General features: G+C 39.1%; 1 protein-coding gene across 1 annotated transcript in view; it reads left to right on the top strand.

Annotated features, from left to right (window-relative positions):
• syn2b (synapsin IIb) overlaps positions 1 to 14,854 on the top strand; it is a 104,673-nt gene extending 89,819 nt beyond the window's left edge. The window contains exons 6-13 of the mRNA XM_074667956.1: positions 530 to 592; positions 1,678 to 1,820; positions 3,318 to 3,392; positions 4,352 to 4,454; positions 8,479 to 8,658; positions 8,769 to 8,835; positions 11,412 to 12,291; positions 12,902 to 14,854. Coding sequence (XP_074524057.1) covers positions 530 to 592; positions 1,678 to 1,820; positions 3,318 to 3,392; positions 4,352 to 4,454; positions 8,479 to 8,658; positions 8,769 to 8,835; positions 11,412 to 12,291; positions 12,902 to 13,055 — 1,665 coding nt within the window. The 3' untranslated portion in view covers positions 13,056 to 14,854. The remainder of the gene's footprint in view (positions 1 to 529; positions 593 to 1,677; positions 1,821 to 3,317; positions 3,393 to 4,351; positions 4,455 to 8,478; positions 8,659 to 8,768; positions 8,836 to 11,411; positions 12,292 to 12,901) is intronic.
• Positions 14,855 to 19,887: the final 5,033 nt, after the last annotated feature.

The raw sequence follows: 19,887 nt of genomic DNA, 5'->3' as shown, positions 1-19,887 counted from the left end.
GATAATGTCCATGCCAATCCACATGCAGCAGTTATTCTGCAGTGGTCCCTTCAAACTTGAAAGTCTTTTAATAAAATGAAGAGTGAGGTTACGTTAGTTTCATTCCAATCTCCATTCAATTCCAAAACAAACACACGCCTCGCTAAAAGTTATTTACGAAAGTGTGCATGAGACATGTGCATGAGGCCAGAAGGTGGTGAGGCAGTCCAGTTAAAACAGATCCTCCTCATAGCATCTTTGATATAGTGCACTCTTTAGTGCATGATGGTCCAGATATATCCTTCAAGACAACACAAATGATTGACAACAATGATGATGAAGACAGGCTTTTCAGTAGCTGTAAAAGATCATGCTGGTATATTACTGCCTGATAACAAGTTGACAGATGTTTCCAAACTTGCTCTATAGCAATGCTGTTTTTATTTCATGGTAATTTATATTGATATTCTTAATGGCTATATAATGGCTGTTGTTTTTCTCTCTGCATTGTTCACCGGTATTCATCTTTATGTTTCCTTTCACTTTTCAGATCACGACACCAAGTTTCCCTGTGGTTGTGAAGATTGGACACGCCCACTCTGGAATGGGAAAAGTAATGTTTTTTTCTCTCCAATGCATTATCTGATAAGTATCAAAAAAAAAAAAAAAAAAAAACGTTGATCCAGTTATATTTCAACTCCTAAAATTAGCTGATGTTGAACAGTTTGTTCTCAAATAGCACCAGATCTTCATGGGATAGTGATGAGACTTGCTGAAGTGTTGAGGTCATAACATAAGGGTCTCCTAACTGGTCCATGACCTTTTGAAGGGGCGGGCCCCAAACACCAAGGTCGGCCTCCGAAGGCTGGCCAATCAGAGTAGAGGTTTTTTTGTGGAGCAGGGAGCCTTAAAGAGGCAGCAGCTAAGACAGCCTGTTCAGACAGAGGCTGAAATAAGGGTTTTCTAAGGGCGCAGTGACACTAGCCAGCCGAACCCTACCATACTCAAGCATGATTGCCCCCCCACAGTGCTGTTTCCCCGCTGGTTGGTCTACTGTCACACTATTCCAGTGTGAATCAGACTTAAGGCACACACATGGCCCCATACGTCATCGTGAAGCATCTGTTTTTACAAGTATGAGGCACAGAGATTATTGCTACAACTTTAGTTGCTTTTGGCTCGTGTAAAGTTGTTTTGGTCCAATACAACCCTCTAACACCCCCACGGTTGTTTAAAATGATTGTCGAGAGAAGTTGCAGAGATCATAAGTCATGGATCATATGTCATGTCCACATTACCTGCTGCAGCACACCTTTCCAGAAGTGTGCCGCGCCTGAGCACGGTATACTTGTGTTATACTTGTGGTCACACTGGCCAAACGAACTGGAGTTTAGGGTTGAAACATGCTTGGGCACAGTATGGATGGCCACTGTGGCGACACCCTAAATAATCTGAGGAAAACTGGATTTTTATTTTGAGCGTTTAATCTTCTAACATTACAACAGATTCCAGAGCGACATTATAAATCCTAAAAAAAAACTAATACCCGTCTTTAAGGAAATAGTGTAACATTATGGGAATGCGTAAGTTCTGGTAGCATTATGATTTTATTCAGCTAACTTTACAACTTAATTTTCAAAACCAGGGTTATGCAAAACATGCTGCTAAGCTGTTCACTGAATGTTTTCATCCCCCCAGGTCAAAGTGGACAACGTGAGTGACTTCCAGGATATTGCGAGTGTGGTGGCCATCACTCAGACCTACTGCACTACAGAGCCATTTGTAGACGCCAAGTATGACATCCGGGTCCAGAAAATCGGCAGTGACTACAAAGCATACATGTAACTGTTCTTGTTATTTTCATTATGAACATGTGGGCTGTTTAATATGGGTATTTTCTTTAACTGAGGTCAAACTTCTCATCATGAAATGTTTTAACCCTAACTGGAATCCTCAAGCTCTGGAAAGCATCATTTGATGCTTGTTATCATTTCTTTCTTCGCCTGATTATCTCACTTTATCTAACCTATCAATAATAATGATAATAATAATTTTATTATTTGTATAGCACTTTTTAAAACAAAGTTTACAAAGTGCTTTACAAGCATTCAGCACAAACAAAGAAACAATAAGCACAATAAAATAAAATCAAAAAGCAGTGTAAAAGGACAAAGGGTGGAACGGTCCTTTCCATAATTTATAGTACTTAATAGAAACCCAGACAATACAAGAACCATGCAGTCTAAAAAGAGAGACCATGAGGACCAAACATAAAAAACATAAAATGAGCAAGAATAGGAAACGCAATTAAATAAATAAAAGTAAATACATAAATAAAAACACATAATAGTATTAATAAATTAACCAAAAGGAGTAAAGAAAAAAAAAAAAAAATATATATATATATATATATATATATATATATATATATATATATATATATATATATATATATATATATATATATATATATATATATATATATATATATATATATATATAATAAGAATAAGAAATAAATAAATAAATAGGTAAATGATTAAAATATAATAAATAAATAAATAAGATAGAGATAAAAGACATTAAAAGATGGTAAAAGACAGTAAAAGACAGTAATAGACGGCATCACATAAAAGCAAGTCTGTAAAAGTGAGTCTTTAAAAGGGACTTAAAAGAAGCAACAGACTCCGCATGCCTTATCTCCTCCGGCAGGTCGTTCCAAAGTCGAGGAGCTCGGATGGAGAAAGCTCGATCACCCTTAGTCTTGAGTCTCGACTTTGGAACGACCAGCAGGCCTTCACCAGAGGATCTAAGGCAGCAAAAGCTTAAAAAACGTAAAAACATTTTTTTTTTATATGAGCAACATAGGCCACCTCTATAATTCTGTTACAGCCATAAGTATCTAAGGCATCCATCATCCATTTGGCATCCAGGTGTATTGACAGAAAGTTACTTACATAAGCAGTGTACTTGTATATAAACAGATATTCATGACTGTGCCCTTTGTTATTGCTTTTGCAAAGTCAACAGTGCTATCACAAGACCAGGTAATCAGACATGCCAGGTACTTACAGCATATTACTATTTGACTTCTTTATGTCAGTATAGAGTGAGAAAAGCAAACAAAAGTTGGAGTGGTAGATTAAGCAAAAGGCTAATAAATCAGACAGGATGTAGTTTTAGGTCTTTTTCCTTCATGTGAGTCGTGAGCAAACCAGAAAGTGAGTGAGTATTCACTGAAAAACAAATAACACTCTTCCAGCAACAAAACTGTCTAAATCCCACATGAAGGTTGGTGTCGCCTGTAATTTAACACTCATCGTCCTCTTCTTTTTCAGGCGAACATCCATCTCTGGTAACTGGAAGAGCAATACTGGATCTGCCATGTTGGAACAAGTAGCCATGACTGACAAGTGAGCATCGCTTCCACATTAGAGATGCTTAAGCTGCCCTGGTGTCACATATGTCATGCTTGTGTTACATCACTGTTAGATGCAGTGAAGTTACACAGCAGAATCAGTCAGTGGGTGGTTCTGGTGGAGTGATGCCACACAGTAAACGTCATTTGAGTGTTTCCTCTGTCATTATTAGAAAAAAAGATGGAAAAATATCATTATATTATCACTATAAGCTAAATTCTATTGATTAAAAGTCTAGAGACATTTTTCAAAAACAGCACAGGCATACAACAGAGTGGCGATGATAAAGAAAGAAATCACTGTGATTAAAAGACCTGTCACAGGATAGGAGATTAAAATGAGGTGGCATCATCTGGATTGTAACGGCATCAATATCTGTGTGGAGCACTACTTAAAGAGAGCTTAAACCGGGTGCATATCCTGCATTATCTGGAGTAAAAATTCCTGCTCACTCTGTCAATGTTTGTTTTGTTTGAACCTATCCGTAATGTTCACAAACACATGGTTAAGTTTATGAAAATTATTTGTCAGTTGTTCCTAAAGCTGATCTTCCCAATAGAGAGACAATAGATCTCTGTACAGCTGTTTGTGAAGCAACGAGGAAGCTCCAGAGCTCGTGATTATTCAGGAACTTATTCAGTCTACAGCCAACCTGGCCTGGGGGTAGAGATGTTCTGTTTAAGGTTCACTGTCAGAATAAATACCCCTGTGGAGCATCATTCAGACTTGCTTACTGGGTTGAAGTGGTTCCCATGTCGTTATTTCTTTTTAAAAAGACTGCAACGAAACTTTTCTTGACCTACCTGACAGGCTAGTTTTGAGCCAAGAAAGTTTCCATTCTCTGGCCACCTGTAACTCTTCTTGGCTCATCTGAAGGGCAAACTTTAGAGATGGTGTTTCAGTGTGCAGATTGTGATTCCTTGTAAACTCACTCCATCTCTTCTCTGTGACAGGTACAAGCTGTGGGTTGATGCCTGCTCAGAGATCTTTGGAGGGCTGGATATTTGTGCTGTAAAAGCCATCTGTGGCAAGGATGGTAATGACTACATAACTGAGGTGAGATGGAAACATAAAACTGAAAATAGATGAAGTGCTCAGCCACATACATGACACATCACTCACGAAGCAGGTCAAACAACACAACAAGAGCTCTTATTTAGAGGTGTGACATCATCCCTGAAAAACAGTGTTTATTGACTACTAAAAACTCCATCCTGTGCTTCAGAAGCTTATTAATAAGGTCTGAGTCTTAAATTTAGCATGTCTGGCCTAATTCACACTGCTGCGGCCTGGGGTTGTCTGGCTGGGAATAAACTGACTGCGCTCAACTTTAATACACATCATGAGCTTGATAATTAACATCTGGTCATATTTCAGAGGTAAGTGCAGCATTTCTCTAAGCAAGGTCTCCACTGGACAGGTCCAATCACAAAGAAACGTAGAGAAACACAAAACCTCTCAGGCACACACTCATAGTGATGGACAAAACAAGAGCGACCAGTTAGCTCGTTCTTTGGACTGTGAGAGGAAGATGGACAGCCACAGAGAACCACACACGCACGCGGACAACATGTAAATTTCACATAGAAAGGCTCCTGCTCTGCAAAAAGGACACTGTACTGGGCAAAAACAGGCCAGTATACCATGTGTAGCAATACAGTTAGCCTATTAGCATGGAGGATCTTCAGCCTGTGCTGGTTCTGATCTAGTTTTATTGCACTGCAGATGGATTTGTTGACGCTTGAAAGGAGACAAGAGTTAGTGGCAAACCATTAGCAGTCAAATCCTTTTAAAAAAGGCCTGAAACTGCTTTGACTGGCAAAAAAATGGACAACCTCACCATCTAAAGCATTAAAAAAAACAGCATCTCTCAGTTCAACAAATAGTTTAACGCAAGCAAACTGTGTGACAGATTTTCTGTTTCATCTGCTATCACAAACACGTTTTTCCCCTGCCCAAAACTGAGATCATTCTGGCCTTCTTTGTACAATAAATTATCAAAAGCTTTTTGTAGACATGTACCTCCCAGCTCCTTAGTGTCAATTAAACAATTAAAGGTTCACAAACCGCCTTCTGAAAACTGAAAGAACCTGATGCTTTTCCTCTACCTAGAGAAAATAAAGAATAGTACTAGGGTTTGTTTAGATACTTTTGAACAAACTTGGGGTCCTGTGCTGTCTTTTGTAAATTCTATTCCCTCTCTTGAAAATTAATGTGATATATGTTTCATAGGGCAAGTTGGAAAAAATCATTTTAAGATTTTAATTTTTTATAGTTTATTTCTTCTTATTATATTTTATTTAATTTTTACTTATTATTTTGTATAATTGTTATATCTTCTTTCTAATTCACAAGTCCATCCTGTTTTCTTAATTTTAAGATGAAATAATTTGATACACATTGAATTGGACTCTAGTGGTTGACAATGTACGATGTGTTCTTGTTTTTCTGTAAAAATATAAAAGTGGGTAACATGCACTGTACGATTGATGTAAGCAGCAGAAAAACCCAGTAAATATAAATGAAAAAAAACAGCACATATACTGGTGTTTCAGCTTAAAAAAATAAGATAGTTTATTGATGACATTCAGTTTGATGAATCACTATGTAATGGTTTTGGATATTCATTAAATACTTATCTGATGAGAATATTGTAGCACACATAAGTAAACTCAATATCCACTGACACGGTCTCCAGTTTATAGGGTCACTCTTTGAACTGTAACTGCGGGAGCTGACAGAGACACATTCACACTTTCGCACTCTAATAAGACATTTGTTTGGGAGTTACCAAACCAAGCGAATCACAGCTCTGTGTAACATTGTTGTGGACAGCAGGTGAAATACTGCGGTTTCTCTACCAATCAGAAATATCAGCTTGTAGGCGTTGCCACCCAAAATTCTGTGACATCTGGAAAGTACTACCCTATAGGCAGGGCTGTTTTTAAGGGTAAATTCATTGACCCAGAACTAAATCTAGACCCTAGTTCCTTTGGTTAAAAAGTGCGAAGTTCTGGGGAAAGTTTCTGTGGTTGAAAATACTTAAGCCTGCAAATGTTTAGAGCAAACAGGGGATGGCCATTGCCGCCAATTGGAAGAGCAACCGTTGTACTTGGCCCTTCAAGCTCATGAGAAGTGTCCTTGGGAAAAACCCTCAACCCCAGGCCCAACTTTAGCCTCCTCCATCAGAGTGTGATATGTGTGTAAATGGGGTGAAAGTGGCATGTAAAGAAGAACTTTAAGTGGCTGAGAGGAAAAAGGCAGTATGGAGTGGTTAACTTCCCATGTAGGAGGCCTTTTAAAGGCAAGCAGAAAACTAGCCAAAGAGGAAAATGGCACCGAACTAGAGGGGCCACAAAGCAAGCAAAAGGCCAGCCTACAGGATGTTAGCAGTAAGCCAGTCCAGGGAGGCTCTGGAGGTAACCAGGCAGGACTCCAAAGAAACTAGGGAAAAATTGGGAGAAACTAATTAGGCCACAGAATTGAGCTGTTGAGTGGCCAGCTTAGGGGGCAACTTGAAGAGCCGGGGTTTGTAGGACACAAGCTGGAGTGCTCTGGAGAGAGCTGCTTCTCCTGGGATGCATTTTGGCTCCAAGTACCCAGCCACTCAATGGTATAGGTCAACACAGCCCCCTTATTTGCAGAGGAAGCTAGGTCAACTGAGGTGATTTTTTTTTTTTTGTCAAAATCCTGGTCACTGCTCGAATAAACGTATACTGCGCTGAGGCTGAGTGGTGGTTGCTGTTTCACAGTTAGTGACAAACTATCACTCAAATAAGTCAAGCAAACTCAGTGTTTAAAGGGAGGAGAGGTAGAGTTTAAACAAGCTGAAAACAAACAGAAAACAGCCAGAGGGAAAGACCTGTACAAAATGTTGGGCAATGTGCCAACACAGATGAATTGGCAGAGACAAGTAGAAGTTAACTGAGATTATAAAGAGTAAACAGGAAAGATGGGTGGCTGAGTTAACCGGCAGCAGCTCATAAGGCAGGGCCTCTTGAAGTTTAGACAACTACTATTGCAAAAGACAGGTAGTGAGTATGAGACTGTGTAGGGAAATGATGCTGAGGCCACAGTGACACCCACACCCTATCATTGTGGTGTTAAAACTATGCTCACACTTTGAAACTGCCTGACTGTCAAAATGAAACCTCAAAATGAACTTTAGATACAGAAGGGAGAAACACCTATAAACCATGTCTTACCATGGGCCAGTTTAAGAAGCTAAGTGTTTTGGTTTTAACAGTGATGCTGTGATGTTGATGTGGATTTAAAAGGTTCTATGTTGCTACCATTGGGTTATCAGAGCTATTGATGAATCTTACAGTTTACACAGAAACAGACAGCTTACTGTGTGTCAGAGTGACGTGTGAGTTGACAATTTCTTTCCTTGCTCTTAGCAGTTTTTCGTAACTTATGTTTCACAACAAAGTCTGTGGGTGAGGTTGGAGGGAAATGCATGGGACTAGCAGTTAAAACAGATTACAAATGGCACCAAATTACACAAACTACTATAATGAATTTCAAAACGTATAGAAAAATGTGCATTATCTAGGAGATAACTAATGGTGAGTTGGTGGTGTTATAATCAGAATACCAACAGGGTGAGACTTGACCCTGACAATAAGGATTCTAATTTGCGTAACTACCCACTCACTATGAGTTATCCCAGTAATTACCCTGCAACTGACTCAGATCATAAAAAAGTGACACTATATACTGATTTAAGGAAATTTTACTTGTTTAAAAATGTAAAGATAAAAAAGTACTTCTTCTGAAATCCCCAGTTGCTAGAGCTACCATGGCTATGGATTACATTTCCTTCTTGTAGTGCTTAGAAAAATCTAATAAAACATTTCAATTAGCAGTCAAGTTATTTCAACACACTATCAGTATTTTTTGGCCGACCATTCTCTATGAAGGATATGTTAAAAAAAAAAAAAGGTTGGTGGGAATTCTGCAGACAAGGTGAATTAGTCTATAAATGTTGACTCTTGACTTTGGTACGTAACTTAAGATGTATTCACCTCTTACAAACTCACACCTTATCTTTCCTTCATCTGTGCTCGTCTTTGTCCAGGTTGTGGGTTCATCTATGCAGTTGATTGGTGATCACCAGGTAGAGGATCGCCAGCTCATCTCAGAGGTGGTGCTGGCTAAAATGAACCAGGCACTGTCTGCCAGGAGGTCATCCAGCATTTCCCGCTCACCTGTTCGCTCCCCTCAAGGCCAGAGAGCAACTACTGTACAGCCCCAACAGGTAGAGGCTGTTAAAGTGCATATCCTATGAAATCTAAGTATTTGTGAATATCTAAGCATCTCTTTCTTTTCCTTTCTGTCTGTCTTTCTTTCGCCTCTCACTCTCTATAGAGTGCTGCCCTGAAGGAAGGAGTGGCAGATCCAAACAGGACTTCGGGCCAGCGTCCTCAACCTCAAGGTTGTCCAAACACTGCTCTCCATTGTGATACAAGTGCTGCCATCAAAGGGCCAAAGCATGTCTAGAAAATCCAAATCAGTCTTGGGGCAGGTTTTGCTCAGACCTCTAGAGAAGTTTTGTGCAAGAAGCAAAATATGCAGCAACTTATTCATCAAAAAATGACTTCAAACAAGAAAAAAAATTGGATTATTTGCTTTTGAAAATGGGAACATTGTGTGCTGGTGGAGTGGTTTAGTTACCATTATTGTGGCATGGCCAGGAGCCACAGTTTGCAAAGCTAGATTAGCTAAATTTATGCTGGCTGTAGCTTCTCATTAATCTTGCAGATGTAAAATTGGAATCAACTTCTTTTTTTTTCCCTCTAATACTTGGCAAAAAAATGCCAGCTTTTATCTACCAGGAGTAAGATCAGCACAGGTTTCACCTGGAACTGTTCCTTAAAGTTAATTGCTTTCCTTGCACTAGTGTGTTTCATGGCAAATATGGTGTGAACATGGATCATACCTGTAGTGCTCTTGGTCCATGAAAAGCATTTTCTGGTCTTGTCTTGATGAAGTTATGACCTTTAGCACATGAATCAACAAGCAGCAACATACAGTAAAGTGTATTTATGTTTCCTGTTGAGTCTAGCTACAGCTGCAGCATCTGAGTCAGTGTAGTGGTGTTTGTCCTCAGGCCTACATGTGCCTGTTTAAAGCGTTTTTACAACAGTGTGCCACATTATCAATTGCCAAAGCCCTATTTTAGAGACTGTACTATGTGTGAATGTATGGATTTGCATGTTTGTTTAAATATTTTTTTATTATTTTGCATGGATGTGAAAAATTTGTGGCACTACATGTTACGTCATGTGTGAACAGTTGTTTTAGCGAGGCTAGCTTATTCCGTTTTTAAAGGATTTAGAAAAGGTTCACAAGTGCCCCTCCTGTTGAGGTAAATTTTTACTAATTATTTTGCCCCTAAAGACAAAATTAACATTTCTTATGACCAACTAGTGGCAGAAATTAGCCTATTTGTGAAAGGGTGGTCTGTGTATTTTGTATGCATTTCCCAAACGTAAGGTACATGATCACTGTACTTTTTGTCAGCTAAGCTTTACCTAACTGATTAATGCTTTATAGCTTTTTGTCTTAACTTTATCTCTCAGATAAGAAAAAAGAAGCTCTCTTGAGGGATTTTTCCACAGTAAAAGAACAAAGCCTTCTTTGCCAGATCTGACTGTGATTAACTGCCTGGGGTCGTGTTTTGCTGTTGATTAATTGTAATTGTTCTGTGTTGAAATACATGAGACAAGACAAAGTGGCTTCATACGGTACAAAATATATGTTTTCTTGGCAATTATTTAACTTGGTTACGTGACTCTTGAAATATTTTGACAAAACAAAGCATCACTTTATTTTTCTGCATGATTGTTTCTCATTTGCTTGGATTTGACCTCTGGAAAAAAAAAGTCAGCTGTATCTCCAAATACATATAAAATCTTGAAAGTTCAACTGAAAATAATGTGTGGATTTAGCATCGCACAAGCATGGGTTCAGAAAAAAAAAAAAGCTTCAACAGTTGATGCTGAAAACAGCATCTAATTATTTTGTACACAAACATTTATCATCAGAAAGATTTGATTATTCAAGGTTACCATCCAAGCAAATTCTTGTCTATCACCTCATACAATCTTTATTTCTACAAATGTTATTTTCTTTGGTTTTTATGTGCCGTGAGTCCTAAGACACCATTTGGATGCTTAATGACAGACTCTAATAAAACGTAAGACCCATGCTCATGTAGCTGCCTTACATTAAGAGGATGTCTGGGATGAATTTTCATGGGGGGAGTTGTAGTATTCATATGACAGGTTAATTAATTAACATGTCATCACAATTTTGAATACATCAATATATACTGCTCCCTAACAATACAGACATTATTTCAGGGAAATTTAAACATTAAATTTAAACATTAAATTTCATCAATCTGTAATCCAGCATTATGGAAAGAAAAGTATCTGCCAGTGGAAACTCATCCCTGCCAAGTCTGTTTTGTGTTTTGATTTGTTTTTGTGCTGCATGGGTTACTTGACTGCCTTTGTTAACTGATTTATTTTTTTATGCCTGTGTACCATTTCGGTTGTACCATTTCTACATTATTCTTTATCTTACAATCCCTCCTTTCCTCACAGTTTTTTGTCACATTAGCTGTGGTGCATTGAAGAAACTACCTCTTAGCATGAAAAGCTAGGAACTACACCAAGTGTTAAGCATTGATCTGCTGCCCCCTGCTGGTACCTGCAATCTAAACATTCACAGCCTGCTTTGCTCTGGTCTGTTCTTGAGAGATGGGTTGTTGGATAACAATAAAAGTGAGAGGATCTTATGTGAATGGGCATGTCAGGCTCATTGTCTGTTTTATGCTCTGCTTTGGTCTTGGTTTAGTGTAACAGGTGCCTCCATTCTAACTGCTGCACTAAAGTCAAAGGTGCTGGATCTGAGATGATGTTTATGAGTCACTTTCCCTTTATTGCTTCTGTGTTTTAAAGCCATACAGCTAAATCTTAAGTCTCTGTTGTCTCAATCTTTAAGGTGCACCAATGAAGTCACAGAGTGTGGAGCAATCATCAGAGTCTGCTAAGAGAGCATCTGACCAAGTACCAAAGCCTGGTCAGGCCCAGAAACCTGGTCCAGGTCCAGCTCAGAAACCAGCTCAGGCTCAGAAGCCAGGCCCAGTCCAGCGGACCGGTTCAGTCTCAAAGCCTCCAGTGCCGAGGCCTCCTCCGATGACGAGAGCCCCATCTGTTACAAAACCAGCACCTGGTCCTGCTTCCACCCCAGCCCCGGCCAAAGCCTCGCCAACATCCCCAGCTAAAACAGCAGCAGCCGCAGCAGCTCCAGGCTCTCCCACAACGAAAAAAGCAGCTGCCTCAGCCGCAGCCCCAGGCTCCCCTGCAGCTTCAGCTCCAGCCCCAGCACCCACCCCAGCTCCAGCTCCAGCCTCCCCTGCAGCCTCAGCTCCCACCACAGAGCAGCCCAAGCCCCAGCCTCAGGGCTCCCCATCCCCAGCTCCTGGCAAACCAAAAGAGCTGCCCCCCAAACCCACACCACCCGCAAAGCCCATCCCTCCTGTTCGCAGGAATTCAAAGCCACAGCTCCAGCCAAAGCCCCAAACTCCACCCCCTCCCAAGGCCTCACCTAAACCCCAGCCGGCTGCCCAAGCCCCAGCACCCACTCAGGCCTCAGATACTGCCTCAGCCCCATCCCCTACACAGGTTCAGTCCCCAGCCAAAGCCAGCCAGTCCCCGCCAAGTGTCCAGTCTCCAGCTAAGCCTCAGTCTTTGGCTAAGCCTCCCTCACCCTCCCAAAACCCAGAGGCAGTGTCGGCTGAAGCAGCTGCGGCCCCTGAGGAGGCTGAGGCTCAGGTTGAAGAACAACCAACATCTGAGCAGAAGACCCACCCTCTGCTGAAGTAAGAGCTGAATTATCAACACAGTGTTGATAATGTAAAGACATGCATTTCAGGTCGCCACCAAATTAAACAGCACTCTAAAATGTGAAGTTTGATCATATTGAAAAAATAACCACTCTATGTTATCCTTTTGATGTTTACTAAATGTGTCAGTGCAGATCCCAAATTGGGAAACAATTAGCTATCTGTGTAACATTTTGTTTTACCTCCTTATTAATCCATTGTCCATTTAACACTCTACATTGCAGGTCAAAATATTTCATTTAATTGTGTAAACTTAAAAATCGTGGATGTGAAATGTGTTTTCAGTGGTAGCTAGGATGCATCAGTAAGCACTAAAGAATGTTGTTATATTTGCTAAAATACATTTTAATCCCCTATAATCTATGTATTCACAAAGTAAATACGGGGATAAAATTACAATGCTAATATTTGGAATGTTTTTGGAAGGTAAATGTATGTTGTGTTGTGAAATTTTGGCCCACTCACACATTTCCCTGTTTGTCTTCCTTACTTTTCCCTCTAATTTAATTTATTAATATTCTGGTATTCCCTCCCCTATTCCTCCCTGCCACCCATCCCACCCATTTTCCCCCTCTTCCCTCCTTAGTAAATCCCAGTCCCTGACCAATGCCTTCAACGCCTTCAGCGACTCCTCTTTCTTCCGCGGCGTGTCAAGCTCCGGAGGCGACGGCCAAGAAGAGGCCAAGGCTGAGACCATTCGCAACCTCCGAAAGTCCTTCGCCAGCCTTTTCTCTGACTAGACACATCCGAGCCGTAGTTATAGCCCCTTAAATGATTCTGGCCTCCTTTTACTATTGGCCGGTGATGACTTGACATTAAATGTGAACCAGTCTGAGATTAAACTTTGTGTGTTAACTGTGCTGTATTCCCCTCCGTCCCTGTCCCTTTGTCCTCCCTTTTCAGCTTCTCTGTGTGAGTAACAGTGAGGCCTGCTGGGTGGGATGTTCAGTGAATGATTTTGTGCCAGAGTAATTGGACTGAAGGAGTTACGTCATTGATAAAGCCGAGAAGAGAGTGTTTATTTTTCCCAGAGCACCCTATAAAAGAACACTTTAAGAAATACAAAAAGTATAATACTTAAGACTTCAGATGGAATGTACATACAGTATATAAATATAGAAATATGTATACACACAGTATATAGATATAAAGATATAGAGCTGTAAAGGGAGATAAGCCAATATGATATATTAAAAAAATCCAGCAGCACTTTTCAATTAACTTTTGTCAGTGACATAACTCTTTCATTCAGTGGCTGGATTCATACGTTTAAAAAAAAATAGCTAGATATTTGACATTTGATGGTTGCACACCAGTAGATAAATTTTGGTGCAAAGTATGTGAGTGGAGAAAAAACGATGACTTTACTTGTTTCTGTGTTAATCCAGCCTTTGTGTCTCTGGTCCTTGGCAACTAACTTGGCCTGTAATTGCTGCCCCCCTTTTTTTGTCCACAAGCCTTGAAATTCATTGTTGTGTGAGGGAGTTTGAAATCTGTGTATGTTCATCTGTGTTCAATTGTTCTGCATGGCTCCTCCAAGTGGCTCGGTTTGACTTTTGGAGCAGATGGAAGCTCTATCAGTGTTGAGTTTTCCCTACGTTGCCTCTCTCTCTCTTGATGTTGTAGCCTTATTGTGAACATGTTTTCAATTCGCAGCTACATTTGTTAGCTGTGCAGACCTGGGTCGATTACAGCTGGAAACTCATTCATTTACCTCAAGCGTTAAAATGTAATCGGCACCACTGAGGACCAGATTGATTGCAGCTGTTGTGTTTTGGAAGCATTGACATTAGACTCGGTGCAGAAGACTGAACAAATCAATCGCACGGGGTAAATGAATGCGTCTCAAAGAGTAAAAAGACTCATGTCTGTAGCTGTGACTGGTGATCTCTTATTTCACCTCTGTGTAGATTTATCAACAGTATTGTAATTTGTTGATTATTCTCATGAAAAGACATTGAGACAGTAGTGCAATAACACCTCGACATGACTGTTGAGCGCTGTCACCCTACTATGAATATAAATATACATAAATACAGGATCTGTGTATCTGTTAAATACCTTATTCTTACATTCCCTTTAAGGTTCCTTTCAATGGCGACTTTCAAAGTTGCTTTCAAGTATCAAGTAAGAAGCTGGGTTTCAGATTGGCACAGCATATTAAACTGCTGGTTTATCTGATCAATCCTTTTTGAAATGTGGGACTGAAGTTAAAGCCACCTGGATTGAGCTTAGTCCCTTAGCTGGTCATTTTCAGTTGAGTTGCTGAATTCATAAAAATATAATACTTAAAAAAAGAAGAAGAATCTCAACGCTTGACAACAGCATATCAACCTGTCTGCTTACCCATTGTGAATTAAAACATATTGTATTTGTATGTATGTAAGTGTTATCTCAGGAGTTTATTTTTTGTAACATATTGATTGACTGATTTATTTTTTTGAGGCTCCATATTTATGGTACAGTATATATTGTTTGTTTTGTATTGTGTTTTTATTTGTAACGCAATACTGCTTTGCATGATCTGGTGACTGAAATGTTTGTTTCCTTTCTGTACAGATAAAAGTTAATAAAGATGTGGTTCCATCATTCCACTGATTCACTATGAAAGTTTTGTGATGTGTGCTCATGTTTGTTTTTTTTCTCACTGCCATTTCAGATTAGCTTTATCCATTTACCTATGATATCTTAGTTTGTGAAAACAGACTCGGGATTTTGATTTGTCAAATAAAAGGAAGAAGTCTAGTAAGTAAAAGCAGTTAAACTTTCGTACATAAAGTTCCATAAAGTCTCTTCACCAAAAAAGCACATAGTGTGTCATGGTTTATTGAAATAAAGTAGGATACGCTGATTTAGCGAAACTACAGGGCTGAGTATGGAAGAGATCCACTGTCACGCCCATTGAATCATGAGTAGCACAAGAAATTTATGGAGACAGGGGCAGTGTTTGATTATGGGAGGAGGGTATGCATTTCAGGACAACATCAACCATGTAAGTCAAGCATTCGAGCATTCTCCTATAAAATTGCCTCTTTTATTGTGATCAAAAGAATATAAACCAAGAGTCAAGTCAGAGGACCTTTAAACAGAGAAAAAACACATTAACAAAAAGCTTTTCTAAAAGCTCATAGATTTTTATTTATTTATTTATTTTTTGAGTGACTGTTCTTGGTCAAGGACACATCAGTGTTGTCTTTTCCTGCTCATAATCAAACTATCCCAACTGTGAAACAAAATCAATAAATCCCTATTCACAGGCATGTCAGACTTTCAAACTTGCTGTGCAGTTATGTTCCCCCAACATATATAGATAGTTGCACAACCTATACTGAGCCAGTAGATGGCACTATACACATGTGGATAAAGGAAATCATGACCGTAAGCATGTTTCACATCTACCAACATTTGTGTTTAGTGAACTTTACAATCCAGTGAATGTAAGAAAAGAGTTTGCGAGTGTGTTCTTTGAAGTTAGATTTATGTTTTTCTTATAAATCCTGCATTAAGTGGCACCCGATAAATTGACTGTGACCTTTGGAACTTTTCATGACATCAATATACAATACACATTTATAACTCTTTAAAATATCTATATGATGTCAATATTGTTTGATGTTTATTATCATTTTAATAAGCTGTAGTTGATAGAGAGGACCATAAATTAGCTACAGTGGACAGAAGATGATAATTGTTAGTGTGCTAACACACCTTATCATGTCCTCATATCCCTTTAACCTGAGTCTTTGATATTATATATCAACACCTTCATTTGCTCCACACACTTCATACATTTTCTCACGTTTTAGATTGCCGATTTAATTTCATACTCCTTGGTTTTTATTTTAAGTGGAGCAAATAAATTATGTGTAACAAACAATGTCTCATCTCGCATGAATTGCAACATGCATAAGCCAAACAGAGATTTCTCTTTGTTGTAAATAGACAAACAGTACAGAGAAGAAATATGTTAGTATTCCACCAATTATTCATTTAAATGTGATTTTAAATAAAAAAAAATATCTCCAACAAATCACTATTATTTTAATGCATTATTGTGCAATAGAGACAGATGAAACTCTACTGTGGGTTTCTGGTCCACAGGACAACCAGTAAGTGGAAATCTGTGGGAAATCTACATCACATTGCTCAGGGACATGATCGTGGGCGTTTAACAAATCAAAGCAGGCCTACACTAGCCAAACTGTGTTATTCTTGTTGCTCATGTTAATCTGCTGGGGCCAGGCAAAAGCATGAGTGAGAGTTGGGATGTGGGGTTGGCGGTTCACATCTTTAGTCAAGTGTGTTTGGGGTTTTGAGGGAACAGTAACACATATTCAGACGATGTTCTGCATGTCAAGTATCAACCCAAGCTGATTTTAGCAGATCAATTTAAACTTCTTGCTTCCTAAAAATTGCAGATCAGTTCTATCTCACAATAACTATTGTTTCATAAAAGTTTAAAAGTCCTGTAAATATTCAAAGGCACTTCAGTAATGAACATGATCAAATCCAAGAGCTCCTGTCCTGCGGGATTACACTGTACAAACAATTAAAAGATATTGCTTCGTTCTGTTTGAGACAGCATAACTCTCAGGGGGCCATTTTTTAAAGTCCCACACAAGAATTCGAGCATGGGGAGGACTGTTTTTGCATAAGGGAGCGAGAAAATGTGGGTGTATGCAAGTCTGTAAATACTCCCAAGTGTGCCAGCTGTCTTTGTTCACAGTATCGATTCTAATAGATCAAAGGGAGCTAAGACAAGCTGACTGCTGCACAGTTAAAGCAGCAAAGTAGGACTACATTTACATTTTTAAGTATTACTTTTGTGTTTTGATGCCAAAAAAAATAATAAAAAAAATAACATTAAAAAAATTCAAAACTCATCACCGAGACATTTCTCATACTGATTTTTCTAAAAATTATCATTGTCTTCAAAAAAGTTTCTTTGATTAAAGGCTTAGTAAAATAAAAATTCACTTTTTTTAAAAGGAAGGTAACAGCAGGTTCATTTCTTCATCAAAATATCTTAAATATGTGCTAATGGATTTCTTTCAGACCACTCATTGTTACCATTAGCTAACCCTAACCCTAGCATTTCTTGACACAGCATCTACAAAAAATATACACAGCTTGGATAAAACTTGACTACATTATCTCGTCAGAGGAAAATATCTGTTTCTAAATCATGTCAGAGAGATTTTTAGAGATAGTTTTTTTAGGGCCAACTTTATGAGTCTATGCCAAACCAAATCACCACAGTATATTTGATTCTTATAGCTTACAGAACCACGGCAAGGCAAAATTAAATCTAGTCTTACATTTGACTGGGTGACTAAATATCTGAGACTTTACAAAGAGTTGTTTGACTGGGGGTCAGACAGAAGGCCAGTGTCTGGTCAAGTGACACTGACCAAAACAGGAACATTATTTCTTCATGTACTGATCTCCTTTCGCGTGGAAAAAGTTTCTTCACTGGTCTTCTCTGTCTCCTGTTTTGAGTGCACCCGAGGTTCAGCACCAAATCCAACCAGAACCTCTGTTTTGTAAAGGGAAATCTGTCAGCATGCCTCATGTGATGCCACATTTCAGCCTCTTTCCTGTTTCCTTGAGTAATAAATAAAGGGAAGGGGGCATGACAGGTTCAAATGTTGTGCTGTTGTTTTTTGTTCTTAATTCCTTTAGTTAACAAAAATATATTTTTCTCTTATGTGAAGCAAATTGTTATAATAAAGAATCTAGAATACCTTAAAAGTGTGGTGTGATTTAGGATAACTCTGAATACTACTGTATCCAGAGTTGCAGTTCTCCAACAAATAGCATTTGGATATCAGTGTCTTACAAAGGGTAAAAAAAAAAAAAATTAAATAGGCTACAGAGGGAAGTTAGTTTGAGGTCCTACTACCTTTAGCTGCAGCCCAACATTTGCACCTGATGTTATGATTACTTTTCATTTTTATGAGATTTATCTTTTCTTAACTTCAGATCTACTGGGGTAATTATTTAATAATCAAAGTATTAACAGACATCCCTGCTTTTAGTTTGGTGTTGTCAGTCCAAAGCATGTCATACCTTGAAATAGGGGCTAAATTGTAACACTCTCATTGAATAATAATAATAATAATAATAATAATAATAATAATAATAATAATAATAATAATAAACCATATAAAAATCAATATATTTCACTAATTGTAAGGTAACATCAGTATGCTTCTTGGGAACAAGACTGAAAAGGTTGAGATACTACACTCAAGTCCTTTCAACAGCATAGCTGACATCAAGCTAGCTGAGCATGTAGCTGGAAATGGTGGATACAGCTAACTTAGCTTTGTCTAACATATAGAAAATGGCACCATTTGAAAGCAGAACTATTACATTTTAGGAAAAGGTAGAATTTCGAATAAAAAGGGGACTTTTATTTTATCTCGAAAAGCATATTTTAGTCGCCTGGCAGCTTCTCATAGCAAAGTTCTGGTTAAACTGACAAAGCTGTTTTAATTTAGAACCTTAATACATTAAAACATGTATTATTATTTTTTTTTAGCGTAGTACTCAACTTAGAAAGCACTTGTAAGCCCATTCGACCGTTGGATAAGAGCATAGACTGTATAATGAGAGCCAATAGGTGGCTAACTGTCTATGCTAGTTTTTGGGGGGGAGGGTTTCGCTCTTTTTTCGGTTATTGCCCTCTCATTACACTGCTTACTTTATTAAAGGCAGCTAGGTTGTTCAGACGTCAATTACGATTTAAATTATATTAAACAAATGAACGACATGAACTCAAAAATTATATTTTTCAAAAATGTTTTCCAAAAAACATGCCGCTTATTCAGAGGACTTATAAATCGTCTCCATAAAGAGTTATGATACAGTTTTTAGCTGAGGCTGTGGCTTCGGGGTAATTTGATGCCTCTGCGTGTGTCCTCAGGTTCCCGGGCGGCTGTTGAGAGGAGGGAGGAGAGAGAGGCAGGCGGACACCGACCACAGCAGCTCAGCAGCACCCGCAGCATGACCAGAAACCTCCCCAGCGAACGGACCTGACCGCTTTCACACAGACTACGCTCTTGTCGACTGTTTTCCTTAGCTGACAAGGAAAGATTTCACAATCAAGGAGGACGACTCGACTTCAAGAAAAAAGTGGTCTCTGACTGCTCTGAGCTTCACAACACTGGTCAGGTCAGTCACCTCCGCTCGGCTCACTGTTCGCTGTCAGTCGTTGCTTCTGGATGGAAGATAGACGCATTTAGCTTTCAGCACTGAGTCTGCATTTCTTTTTCTTCTGTCAAATAAACCTACTTACTGAAGGATGTCAACACCACTAGAACTTTAAGTTGTCGAAACGGACAAAGTTTGTTTAATTTCCCTCGTCCTGCTGCTCCTCGACAGACCATTGTGACTGACTGCCAGGTGTTTGATCTCGTCGAGGTGTAAAGTTGTCAAAGTGTGACCACTCCAGTCTATGAGTGTGACAGGCCGCCAGTGGTGTGTAGATGAGGGGAGGCGATGATGAAGGTGGGGGTGGGGGTGCGGTCACAGGACTGACAACTGGCACACAGTCAGGTGTTGGTCCAC

Source organism: Halichoeres trimaculatus, unplaced genomic scaffold (genome assembly GCF_033239565.1).
Source record: "Halichoeres trimaculatus isolate MK-OKI-2021-1 unplaced genomic scaffold, fHalTri1.1 fHalTri1_scaffold_1, whole genome shotgun sequence".
Taxonomy (NCBI): Eukaryota; Metazoa; Chordata; class Actinopteri; order Labriformes; family Labridae; genus Halichoeres; species Halichoeres trimaculatus.
The sequence above is the reverse complement of the archived record's forward strand: the minus strand, read 5'-3'. Positions and strand labels throughout refer to the sequence as shown.